We start from the raw sequence: 12,677 nt of genomic DNA, 5'->3' as shown, positions 1-12,677 counted from the left end.
AACGCTGCAGAGGCCGCATTTGTCAACAGAGCTGTCAATCATGACGTTACATTTGTTCTTTTTAATATCAAATAATACATCAAAACCAAACTTCTCCAGAAAGTGAACACTTTGAGACATTACTCAGCATGAAAATAACTAACTTTGATGAAAGGCACCATGTTCGAGTAAAATTAATGTGACTTGTATTTTAATCTTAATGTTTGCCCCATGTGTTTGTTAAACATGGAGGAGGCAGTATTTATAGTACCTATAGCGCCCAGTCAGCAGGGGGAGCTCTAAATCTTTTGGCCTCACTTCTCACCTGCTTCTTTGCTGTCCATTTTTAAACAACCTAAGGTTTGACATTGTGTGCATAAGAAAATCATTGGGCAAGTTATGCAATTGGGATTATCAATTGTTTTAATTATCCATCAATTGGTCCATCCATCCATCCATCCCTTTTATTTCACTTATCCGAGGTCAGGTCGCAGTGGCAGCAGGCAAATTATTCAACACAGACTTCCCTTTTCTTAGGAACGATTTTCGGGGCGTTCCCAGGCCAGACAGGGTATACAATCCCCAGGATCTTCTCCCAGTTGGGCGTGCCCGGAAAACCTCCAAAGGGAGGCGTCTAGTAGGCATCCTCATCAGATGCCCAAACCACTTTAACTGGCTCCTTTCAATGCAAAGTAGTAGCAACCCTACTCCGAATAAAATTGAGTGAGACTAAGTTGGACATTGACTATTCAGAAACAGAACAAAGCCAGTGTTATAAAATGAATCCATTCCAGTCTTTATTATACAGTACAGTACATTTGTCTTTCCCATACTTACACTATGTTACTAATTTAAAATATTCTAGCACCAATTCATCAGTAAAAGATAAGGAAATCAGGTTAATAAATGTGTGATAAGGCATGAAGACACATTTGTATTGGTTTAAATCCTGAATAATTTAGCACTATAACTTAAAAGATATTTCAATTTGCTACAATAGCTCATATGAGTGATGAAAGATGTTTGTGTTATATGCATAGGAAAGTTTTAAGCCATTTAAAGCAATGTAGAAGCAACCTGTAGTGTATTGGTAATTGTAACATGTATTTACAAAGCAACAAAGTTGCAATACTGCAACGGTTTAAATGTTCATTACTAAACCACTGACAAAGAAACAGCAAACTGAAAGATATGAGAGTGACAAGAAAGCAGGTCATTCATACCAATCACGCTTTGAGGAGCAGTTTGGTTCTACTCTACAGTTGAACGTTATTGCAATTAAAGCAGTTTTCTGCTTTAATGTTTAAAATATTTCTGCGCTGCTTTGAAGGCAAATGAATATGGCATATGTAGAGCTGAACCTCAGAAGTGAAGTAACAGGTTCAGGGTTTTTTTGGGCCAAATGATGTAACAGTGAAAGTAGCTAGTTACCCTAGCTTCCTCGCTAAATATAAACCATTAATTTTTAAGAATTGTGTTGGATGTTTAAAGCTCATGGCATGACCATGGATCATTAAAAATAAGTAATCTTCAGTTATTTGTTTTCTACCTTCAGACCTTGCCTTGGCTACGAGCCAGCCAACTTGTATAAAAACTTGTACATATAAGGGCCTGTGTCCCATATATGTGTGTTTTTTGCCCTGGAAGCGACTGGTTTTCAATACAATACCAATCAGCAGTTTTTTGTCGCTGTACTCACAGCGCTCTCAGTTCAAAGAAGTTCAACTTTAGAACAGCGCCACACTTGTCAATGTCTATTCCCCCTCACCGACAAATCAAAATCAAGAAGAGGCAGGACTACTGATATCAGCTTTGTCAACAATAATGGCGGAGGAGACACTACTCTGCGCTGTCTGTGGACACAGGCTCTGACTGTTGTGGATCAGATGCCATTGTGTAGAAATTGTCTCTTGTAATACTGGTCAACTTTGAATTCAACCTTTTCCAACACATTTGAATTTAGCCTCCAAAAACTAATGGTCATACAAGACCAAATTATGTTGTACCAACAAAATGTCAGATTAATCTAATTAAGCAAATTTGTATTTCGTTTGATATGAGATCCATTTACAGGAGGAAAATGTTACTTATTAAAAAATGCACAGCTTTATGAGTCTACTACCTTCAGAGCAACCATTAAAGGAAAGTTAGGCGTAAACCAGTCTGCTGTACACACACACATCTGTTAGGTCAAAGATACATTCCTTATAATGACATGCCATTACTTAATCTGAGAAAGAATGCTTATACCTATAATTGCACATATTGTGGATCTTTGACTCCAGGTAATAGTGATTGTCTTGCCAACCTCTCAAATGATTTCTGCACTCTACTTAAAAGGATTGTCCTCCGACTTCCTTCTTGTCTTTATATGTGCAGAAGCTTTTCTTCATGTTTTGTAAAAGAAGACAAATGCGATCCCTTCTGTGGAGGGGCTATTAAATAGGTTCTAGATGACCAGTAAGTTTGAGACTGGGGAGAGGTTTAATTGGTCCATGAGGGACGAAAGGCAAAACATCTTTGAAATGGTTTTCACAATGCTCGGGTCATCAGGATGCAGGGAAGCAGCTCTCCAATTTAAGGTTCCAGGGGACAAATAAGAAAAGCAATGTCTTTTCACAGCAGCGCCGAGCTGCCCGGGCACTGCCACAGCGTAGGCACTTAATAAGCCTCAGCGAGCAGAAAGGAAATGACACATTTAGAGAGAGCACCGTGAAACAGGCAGCTTTTCAGGAAAGGTGAACAAAGGCAGCAATTATACCACCTCCTTAAAGCTGTTTACTGCTCAAGTCTATGCATACCTCAATGAGAGAATGACCAGAGCCACTTCATTAGAACATAAAAAGTACAAATCAATGACATTTCTTCCTGCCTCCACTTTTCTCCTTTACACTGAATGAGCCTCCTGTGGGTGAGTTTGAAGGAATCAATCAAAAGTATGTTAGATTTATGGGATATATTTGACACATTTTCAAATAAACCTTTGATGGACAGTTATTTCCAGAAAAAAAAGTCTGTTTTGCTGCTGCCTAAATTGAACAAACAGGTTCAAATTGGGAATAATTTGTTAAATTTGGTTAAGGGGGGATTTTTTTCCTAAAGTTATTTTATTTTGTGATGATATGCTAATACAACACAAAACAGAGCTGCATAAGAACACTACCTCCAGCTTGGAAGCATGGAAAGCACAAATGTGGTCATTCATCACTCCCCACGTTAACTCATTAGCACTCCTCCCACACAAAATCACTATTGGTATTTGAAATGGTGCCTCACACGGTCAGTACCTACCATTCCCATCAATGACAATATAACAGATAGTTGTCTTGACTGAGTTATTACCAATAGACAGGTAAAGGGTCTCTGGAAGAAATCAATTTAGTGTGCAGTAACTCACATCTATTATGTCGTGCAGGACAGTGTGGGCTGCGAATTGTAATTGATGCAAAATAGTGTGAAGCGGGAGAAAAAAAACTGAGGTGCAGACAAATCCTGAAGGAAATGCCTGTCTGAATTTTTTGAAGATTATTGATGAAATCTCATATACCCAAATCTTTACTCCCGATGGGGCTGTTCAGGAGCAGAGAATTGCGTCATCCTTGCTCTCTTCCTATATACTTTACAGGAAGCATGCAAGTGAAGAGAAAAGAAAAACTGTTTAGCTGCCCTCTTTACCGCATATTTAATCTGATAATGTTCCTCAATGCTTAAAGCTCATCATCCCAAACTTCATACCAAAAACAAACAAAACAATGAATCTGACCGGCAGCACATATTGCTTCAGCCCTCCATACTGAGGTGATCTTGAAAAGTAAAAAGTTCTTGATTCAGACGGACACAACCAAGTTCATAAATACAGCTGGACTTCAAGCTCTTTGTATCTCTTCTTTTTTTTTAAGTCCCCTTTACATTTTTGGTGTGGGGTCTTTGTGCCAGGCTGGCATAGTAGGCACACTGGCTGGGGTCACATTGTCCAGGAGGACCTGGAGGTCCGGACTGTCCGTGGGGGCCGGGGTTTCCTGGCTCTCCCTGGGCTCCAGCTTGTCCTGGGCTTCCGTCTTTACCATATCCAGGCAGACCGGCTGGACCTGTGTTGGAAGGGGAACAATTAGTGTTGCCAAAATTTGTTATAAAATACTTGATACAAAAAAATTATTCGTGTTTTGACACATGCACAAAAGTCTTCAAAATTTCCCCAAATTCTCGACGTGGGCTGCATGTGTACACGCAAACCGACTAATTTATCACCTCGACATCAGCCGGACTATTTCCTGCCACCACAAGTGACAGTTTGCAGGATTTGTTTTATCGTCTCTAAGTTTTACCCTCCTCCAACGCCCCAAGGTGTGCAGAGTTTTTTTTCAACATTTGCTCCAGCCACCATAAGTCACATTTCTGTGTAAACTCTAGCTGAGCCAATGCGTGGCACAGCAGGAATTATTAAGGAGGGGCAGATTCCTTTTAAATCACGCAAACGGTTCACGACCTGTGCAATCTTCATCCATGTAATGATGCTGCTTCATACACTTTTCTGCTAGGCAGTATGTTCTTAACCACTACCTTGATACTGTGAATCCGTCCAATCACACATAGGATTGAAATAAAGGCCAAAGAAAAGTGTCCGACTCTGTTGTTTCGTCAACCATAACATCATGACTTGTGCCTGAGAGCCCACTTCCTGTCAGCCAAGGAGAAGCTCCCGCTGTGAGGGACACGTGTAAACAAGTAACTAAGGAAGATTCCAGGGGCAGGCAGTCCTGAAAAAAAAAAACCTTTTCAGGACTGCATGAATAAAGCTGAAGAGAGCTTGTTACCTATGGGGCCACTGGGTCCTTGCACTCCTCTTTCTCCGATACCAGCATCTCCCTTTTCTCCTTTGGTTCCCTTCTCACCTGGAAAGAACCCGGGAAATCAGAAAAAATTATTCAGTTTTCATGGAAAATATTCAGCACAAACTGGGTATCTGTGTTAAATAAGTACAGACAGAGCATTTCCTGGCTGTGTTTGTTCTCTTCCTTGAGTCTCTCTTCTTGGCAAACTTAAGAACTCAACAGATATCCAATTATTGCCCAAGGTTTTCTATTACAAAGCAACACGTTTTTTCCAATTTCTAAATTTTAGTTCATTATTTGCCGTAAAAGACCTTTTGAGACTCTGGTTAGATCTGTCAGCAGCACAAACTGTTCAGCCTGTAATTGAGACAAAAAGTCAATTGTTGAGAAATTTCAGTCTCTTTTAAAGCTTACTGCGCTTTAATACCAGCAACACAGGCTGCACCTGTTAAGGAGGTTTTGAGGATTGAACCCCCGACCTTCTGGTTGAGAGATGACCAGCTCTACCACTGAGTCCCAGCCATTCATTCCAGATGAAACGTGACAAATACAACGTTCTGAAGAAAGAAAAACCTTAAGAAGGGCACATATCACTGTTTGTCCTACCTTTAGGACCCATGGGTCCTCTGGGTCCTTCTCCTCCATTCTGTCCGGGCATACCGGGTTCTCCAGGTGGCCCAGGTCGTCCAGAATTGCCGTCTTTACCCTGAGGGCCTGGAGGTCCTGGACGACCAGCTGTGCTCTTCACGTGGGCCGGCTGGAACTGAGCCATGAGGTACGCCATTTTAGCTGGACATGAATGAAAAGTTAGTTTAACCTCAAAGAAGCCCATTGATGTTATTACATTAGAATAAACAACATGACCCCCTCCTTACCATCTAATTGTTTTGCCAGCTCCTCCTGGATGAGCCGTCTCATCTGCTCCAGTGATACTGACTCTCCCTGAAACAACAGAGATGATAATGATTTATTTAATTACTAAAGCGGTAAATGTAATTCAGCATCTTTACATTTACAAACCTAAACAAACTATATAGGTTCATAGCCTTCACGTGATATGACTCACCCTTTGTCCTGGGATACCAGGGTTTCCTGAAGGTCCTTGGGACCCTGGAGCTCCTATTTCTCCTGGCGGTCCTGACATGCCCATCATCCCTGTGTGGCCCTTTCTGCCTGGGGGTCCAGGGTTTCCAGGAATCCCTGATTCTCCCGAGTGTCCTTTATCTCCCTTCGTACCTGGATCTCCCTGGATAAGATGACAGTGATAGTAAATGTTCCAGTTTTGAAGGACCTTCGATAAAACTGAAGGATTATTGAACAGCTGAAATAAGGCAAGTGTGAAATAGAGTAAAGTAGATTATATGTAGCTGCTACGTATCCTAAATTTAAGTCATAGTCATACCTGTATTTGTATCAAGAATTAATCCTATTCTAGAAATCTGAGGTATAAATATGGTGCCTTTTTAAATATTGACTTGTAAATTTTACACATGCAGCCAAGTTGATGGAGATGCCCTTGCATCATTACAATTTTTTGGTTTAGACTGCTCATAAAACTTAGCCAGAGCTGACTTTGATCTATCTTTTCTTTGCTGATGAGGTGGGGAAAGAAGTAGAGAGGAGTAAAGTTCTGCTTGTTTGTAATGCTAATCCTGCTAACATTGCATTACAGCAAATAAAGCAAGACCACTGAACACAACAAAGCAGCTATATATACTGTATCTTGTAAATAGTGACCCTGCAAGAAACCCATTCCTTACTAAATCGTTAGTTGAATACTAAACTGTAATTTTATATGTGAGGGTTTCAGGCTTTTCAATGTCTCAGAGTGTTCCATTTATTTTTAAATGTGATGATTAGGGGCAGAGATAGGAATGTACAAGATGCACATTTTTCATATCTCAAAGATCAAGGAATTTTTTTTCAGATATTAAAGGAAGAATGTGCAACATTTTACACATAAATACAGCAGAAATCAAGTTTATCCTGTGTAAATGTCTCTCTGAGTCATGACTGTCTACAATGAGTGAGAAGCATGAGTCCCCGCCGGCTGTATTGTTGTCAGGGCCGTGTTTACAACATGTTTACATGGACGGGCGGCCTTGTGTATAAAGATGTTTTAGTCAAGGACTAGAGAAAAGAAGAATAACTTACTCACTGCTTATTTGGATGTCACATAAGAGCAATATGAAGCTAGTTAACCAAAGTGTGCTAACATTAGCCTGCTAACACAAAAGTGCAGGCCACAGGAAATTGATCAAGCAAAGGATGAATTATGGTGAGTTCTAATAGATAACTCTTTCATGCAAACTTGAGTGGAGATGGGTTTAGCTGGAGGTGTGTCGCTGGAGGAGAACAGAGGCTTCAGAATAGCGGCGTTGTCGCCAAACAGCAGTTTGTTTTGGTTTCATGCTGGTGCTCAAGGGCGACATCTACTGGATGAACAAGGCGCACATTCTTCCTTTAACTGATTTGCATCACTGGGTTATGTGTAGGGTTGCCACCCGTCCCGTAAAATACGTAATCTTCCCGTATTTTACACTTTGATATTGCGTCCCGTTTTGAATCAATACAGGACGCGGTTTGTCCCGTATTTCCAAGATGCCTTGAACTCAGAATCATTCCGCCCGCATTCAGCCGGCTAGTTCCCGCCATCTTAATAGTATCATTCATGATTTCATGAGAAAACAACAAAAACTACGAAGGACAGACAACTGGTGCCCCACCCCACCGTTGGGCCAGTGGTGGTCAGGCCCCTACTGAGTTGCACCCTGCTGCGGGGTGTCCTTTATGTTTCTGCTTGGAAGGTGGCAACCCTAGTTGTGTGACATGTTAGCATCTGTTATGATCACATTTTGCTTATATCCCAATACTTTTGTTTCCTTTGTGTTTATGTCTTTAGAAATCACCTTATCTCCTTTGTGTCCACGATCACCAACTCTGCCTGGCATGCCCTAAAAAAATGCCAAGAAACAGTCAACCTCAAGCAAGATATCCATTTTTATTTCATCATATTAATCAACAATATTGCAAGGTGCTTACCTGTTTCCCCTCGGGGCCAATGGGACCAGGAGGACCCTGGAAATCAAGATTAAAAATAGTAGTAATGACACATCACCAACAGCCGGTCATATTTGTGACCTGCAAGTAATCTTTTAATCAAAATATGTCAAATGTGGCACTCACCGTGGGACCTTTAGGCCCACTAAAGCCGGGTAATCCTGGGCTGCCAGGCTCTCCCTTGTCTCCCCTGAGACCCTGAATGACAGCAGAGACATGGCCGTTCATCACATGGCACACACGTGGAGTACTGTGCTTGTATTTTAAAAGCCTCGCTCATTACTGAGAATTCAGCAGGATTAACGTTTCGTTCCAGTTCTTATCATCATGCAGCAGTGCTCTGGATCAAAATCTCATAAACAAATCTTGCCAAGGGAACATGCCAGCCTTAAGAGATTTAAATTTATATTTGCAAGGCACATGTGGGCATGAAGACTAGCTGCCTACAGTAGCTACAGACTGAAGTAATGTATTTATGCTTGCATAAAGAGAGACGTATTCATCTTTACATTCTTGAATGAATACATCTTCTCTGCTTCTCTCCAATCACGACACCCTCCTTTCTCTGCGCGGCTAATTTGTCCACTTGATAGCATTTTTGGCAAGATCTCATCGTGCCTCTGAATACTTTCACCCTCCTCTGAAACCCCCCTCTATCTCTGCTTCTAACCTTTCTGCATCTAGCTGCTGCCCTCCTCTGTACTGGAGGCTATTTCTGATGATCTGCTCCCTCTGCTGACTGATATCATCGGCTCCTCTCTGATAGCTGGCTGCATATCGTCTGCCCTCCAGTTAGCATCAGCTACTCCTCCTCCCAAGAAGCCCTTCTTCAGCCTACGGACAAGTGCAGCTCAATCTAGTTCTTTCCAAAACACATTTTGCAGCCAGCGTGTAATATTAAAAACGCTCCTCACTCTTAAGGTCTCACTGGATCACACTGACTTTACCTACTTTCATATTCCATCTGTCATGGAGACCTCTTGCTGCCTCACCTTACTAATAATTTTCAAGGCCAAAGAGCCAGTCTCACCCTAAAAACTCAGTAATCAATGATCCCTTATCAACCACATTTATGGGCACAGCAATATTGTAAGAGTAGTTTAAGTGAAAGGGCTCAAAATGAGCTATAATGACAGGGACAGCACTTTAAATGACATCATATAGCATGAGGGACTTGGAGGTTATTCCTTGTCTTTGTAAACCTGGCCTTTATAATTACCTATTTTGGGGTATAAATGAAAAATTGGGAAAAAAGTTTTGGAATTGCTTTTCTAAAAGTGCTTGTTTTTTTTCCCCACCGACAGACTCAGACTGTTAATTAAACTGTCTGACCATAATAGATTGATGCTTTTTTTTTCTTTTACCTGAAAAAGCCACCAGCCTCCATTGACAAAAAAAGTAATTTAAAACAGTATTATTGTTTTTACTGCAGTTTGAGACAACACAATGATGTATATAACCCAAAGGCAGCACACAGAAGCAGCTCCTTCTTCAGGATAAAATGATCAATGGAGTCTGGTGGCTTCGATGAGAGTTATCAAACGGAAAGAGAGATATGTAGCAAGGCTATCCAATTAAACCCAGGACACTTCAATAAAATTAAGCAGGACATTGAATCTCCTTCATCAAAGAGCGGCCTAAGATGTGCTGAGCTGAAGGGTTATGTACGGGGGCCCTAACGCAAGTGAGAGAAAAAATATATAAATGATGTTAGTAAGCGATCTAGCATAGATGTCAGGTTTTCTTGTGGCTATAAATGTTTTGTATTTTAATAACAAATTTAAAATGCAAATACTTTTAACTGTCATTGCCAGAAATGTGCTAACACACATATTGTAGGTAGCTATCTTTTGTTTAGACTTCATGGAGATATATTCACGCTTTCAGTATTAAGAACATTGGATGGTTGTGCACTTCAGTATTTTAGGGCCAGAATAAGTATTAGAAAAACTTAAGAATGATATTGACAAAAACTACAGCTGTTTTCATCAGCACAATGGGAAAACATAACAGAAACAATTAGCCTGACAAGTCTTTTCAAACCTGCAAAGTCCCTTTTTACATCCACTGTCAATTATAAAAAAAATACAAAGATAAATAAACCCAGAGGAACTCCCTCCCACCTGCCAAAACTCAGAAAAGGAACATAGCAATATAATGCTGCATCATCTCTTTTTTGACCTGTACTCAAGCTGTGAACATAGGGAGGAAGATCATCTAGACCAGTGACTCTCAACTGGTGGGTCAGGACCCAAAGGTGGGTCGCGGAGCTGTTTTCATCGGGACGTGAGCATGTGCCTGGAATAAACTCGGTAAAAACAGTTTGTCTAGTGGGTTTTCAAACATGTTTGTTGTGTTCGGTTTATTGCTTCCGTCAGATGTTTTGCATCATCTGAGGTACAAAACATTTGACGGAAGCTGCAAACTGCAAAAACTGCACAATTTTGCATAAAATACAGCTGATTGGTGGAAAAATATCACAAATTTGGGTCACATTTCTTTAAGGGAGGAGTTGGTGGTGGGTCCTGAGGCTAGACGACTTGAGAACCACTGATCTAAACCATGGGTGTTCTTTTTCTCAATTGCCGCTTTGGGCTTCCGTAGCTTGGAGCCATTTTTTTTTTATTTCAACTTTTTAACCAAACTAAAATTCCATTTCAAAAACATGAACCCAAATTTTTTAGGGTAGGCCTTAGAGATGATCCCGAGACTGTGGCTTCATCTCAGTCTAACATCCTCAACATAACACGAATAAAGCAAAGAAATTGTTGTTTTAGTGGGATGTGTAAATAACCTCCATGGAAAAAAGCCCTCGTGGAAGATTGTTTCATTTAGTCCACATTAAGGAAGTTATACGTGAGCTCGTCTTTCAGGCAGCGGATTGCAAACAGGCGGCTATAAAACACACCCACTTATTGCGATATACCCAAATACAGATACAGAAAATGCCATCACTGCAAACCTGTCATAGGACTTGCTTAGAGTGACACAATACTACATAATATAAATTAAGAGAGAGAGTAGAGTGAGAGAGAGCAACATCAAAAATAGCAGTTTTTCCATCTATTTCGTTATAATGTATCAATATATTAATGCCAGTTATGAAGTGACCTGAAAAATACTATAAGTAGTTTTCCACTAATCCTAAACCCCTCTATTCAACATGCAACTCTTGACTTAAACCTTCAAATCAAGGTCAACCTTGACAAGTCTTTTTTTTTTTTTTTCATTGCAGCTTCAGCTCTCCAAATCCTCGGATGACCCTGTTTTCAATCTGCATCATCAATGATTCAGACATTTGTCACAGGGGATACGATGTCAGTATTTGTCTACTGATGGCACACAAACCTGCTGAAAGATTTTTTTTTTTTAGGCCCTGTGAGTCCAGGTGACAGTCTACTCTAATCTACTCCCTATGCTTTGACTATACTTATCAGTAGGTTGTCTCCGTATTGCAGCAACTTGGGGCCTCATGTATAAACGGTGTGTACGCACTAAAATGTTGAATACATTTTCACCTTCACTAGATAGGACAGCTGAATAGAGGACCCGGACCCACTGCTGCTGCAACGAGGACCACAGCCTCTGCACATGGGGCACGACATAACCGCCAAGCCACCGATGCCCAATCACTTTCAACTGTAACCAATGTAAGGCACCTCAATGTTCCCAACCCTGTTCAAGACAGTATTCAACATCCAAAATCTGACAACTCATGTCTTCTAGAAATAATTCACATCCTTCCCTCGCCTACAGTAACATCCCACACACTGGAACTGCTTTCTCTTTTAACTCTTAAAATGCAACTTTTTCAAAATGTTCCTTCCTGCCTCTTGTTTTTTCATTTATCTCTGATTAATGTCCTCCCTCTGTGAAAAAAAAAGTATATTAGTCACATTTTTTTATTGAGTTTAAACAACGTCTCTATTGTTTGTGTGCACCGTTAGTCACCCAAGAGTCCATAGATAATAAGATTTAACGATTATGCACAATGAGGAAATAACTCACTGGAGTTCCAGGGAGGCCACCTTTTCCTGATGGTCCAGGCTCCCCTGGCTGCCCCTAGGATGCAAAACAGAAGAATAGAAATAGAATGAGAGAGAAGGGGTTTGAGTGCCACATTAGGTCCTTATCTATCTCTCTGCTTGACAGGGAGCTTCATCCGTCTTACTGTTTGAGTCAGACATCGCTGCAAGTTCAATTTTTTAAAAAGGCTCACCGTCTCTCCTCTCGGTCCATTTAGTCCTTCTCGGCCTGAAGGTCCAATTGGGCCCTGTGAAAACAAAACAATAAAAAGACCATTTTATTATCTCGGCCATGCTGAAAACAAAAGGCTCTTAATCAAATCTCCTCTTTAGGGTATCTTGAGAATTTAGCCTTGGGCAGAAAACAGCCTCAGCTGTACTGTAGTGGTGTATTAAATCTTAGCTCCCCTTTTTGTGGGGGGGGGAGTAGATGGAAATATTCTTCCTTTAAGAGACTAGAGCTGTGAAAACATTCTGTCTCCAGAAGCCAGATAATGAGTGAGGTACAAAAAAGAAGGGCTTTGGTGAGGTTTTACTTCCTGCCACTAGACAAATGGTGCCATAAAAGTGCCACAGTCCTTATATGTGTATGTGAGACAGATTTCATGGTGTCATTTTGGAGAAGTTCAATGTAATGAAGCTCAAACACAATGTCAAAAGATATAAATGGTTTCAAACGTTTTGCTGCCAGTCCTAGACCACTTGTTTTATATAACCATGATTAAAGATTCTGTGGTTTGCTTGAAATTGAGCATCCTGTCCAAAAACTTCTTTTTTTTTT

The 12,677-nt window shown here is 40.7% G+C and overlaps 1 protein-coding gene across 2 annotated transcripts in view; it reads right to left on the bottom strand.

Moving 5' to 3' along the window:
* Positions 1-751: 751 nt before the first annotated feature.
* The window catches only part of col22a1 (collagen, type XXII, alpha 1), a 58,147-nt gene continuing 46,221 nt past the window's right edge, over positions 752-12,677 (bottom strand). For both annotated transcript variants that reach the window (XM_061060459.1, XM_061060461.1), the window contains 10 exons: positions 12,091-12,144; positions 11,880-11,933; positions 7,998-8,069; positions 7,854-7,889; positions 7,721-7,765; positions 5,878-6,057; positions 5,687-5,753; positions 5,418-5,600; positions 4,794-4,871; positions 752-4,067 (listed from right to left, as the gene is read on the bottom strand). In XM_061060459.1, coding sequence (XP_060916442.1) covers positions 3,874-4,067; positions 4,794-4,871; positions 5,418-5,600; positions 5,687-5,753; positions 5,878-6,057; positions 7,721-7,765; positions 7,854-7,889; positions 7,998-8,069; positions 11,880-11,933; positions 12,091-12,144 — 963 coding nt within the window. In that variant the 3' untranslated portion in view covers positions 752-3,873. The remainder of the gene's footprint in view (positions 4,068-4,793; positions 4,872-5,417; positions 5,601-5,686; positions 5,754-5,877; positions 6,058-7,720; positions 7,766-7,853; positions 7,890-7,997; positions 8,070-11,879; positions 11,934-12,090; positions 12,145-12,677) is intronic.

This window comes from Labrus mixtus, chromosome 16 (assembly GCF_963584025.1).
Source record: "Labrus mixtus chromosome 16, fLabMix1.1, whole genome shotgun sequence".
Classification (NCBI taxonomy): domain Eukaryota; kingdom Metazoa; phylum Chordata; class Actinopteri; order Labriformes; family Labridae; genus Labrus; species Labrus mixtus.
This window is presented reverse-complemented; position numbering and strand designations above follow the sequence as displayed.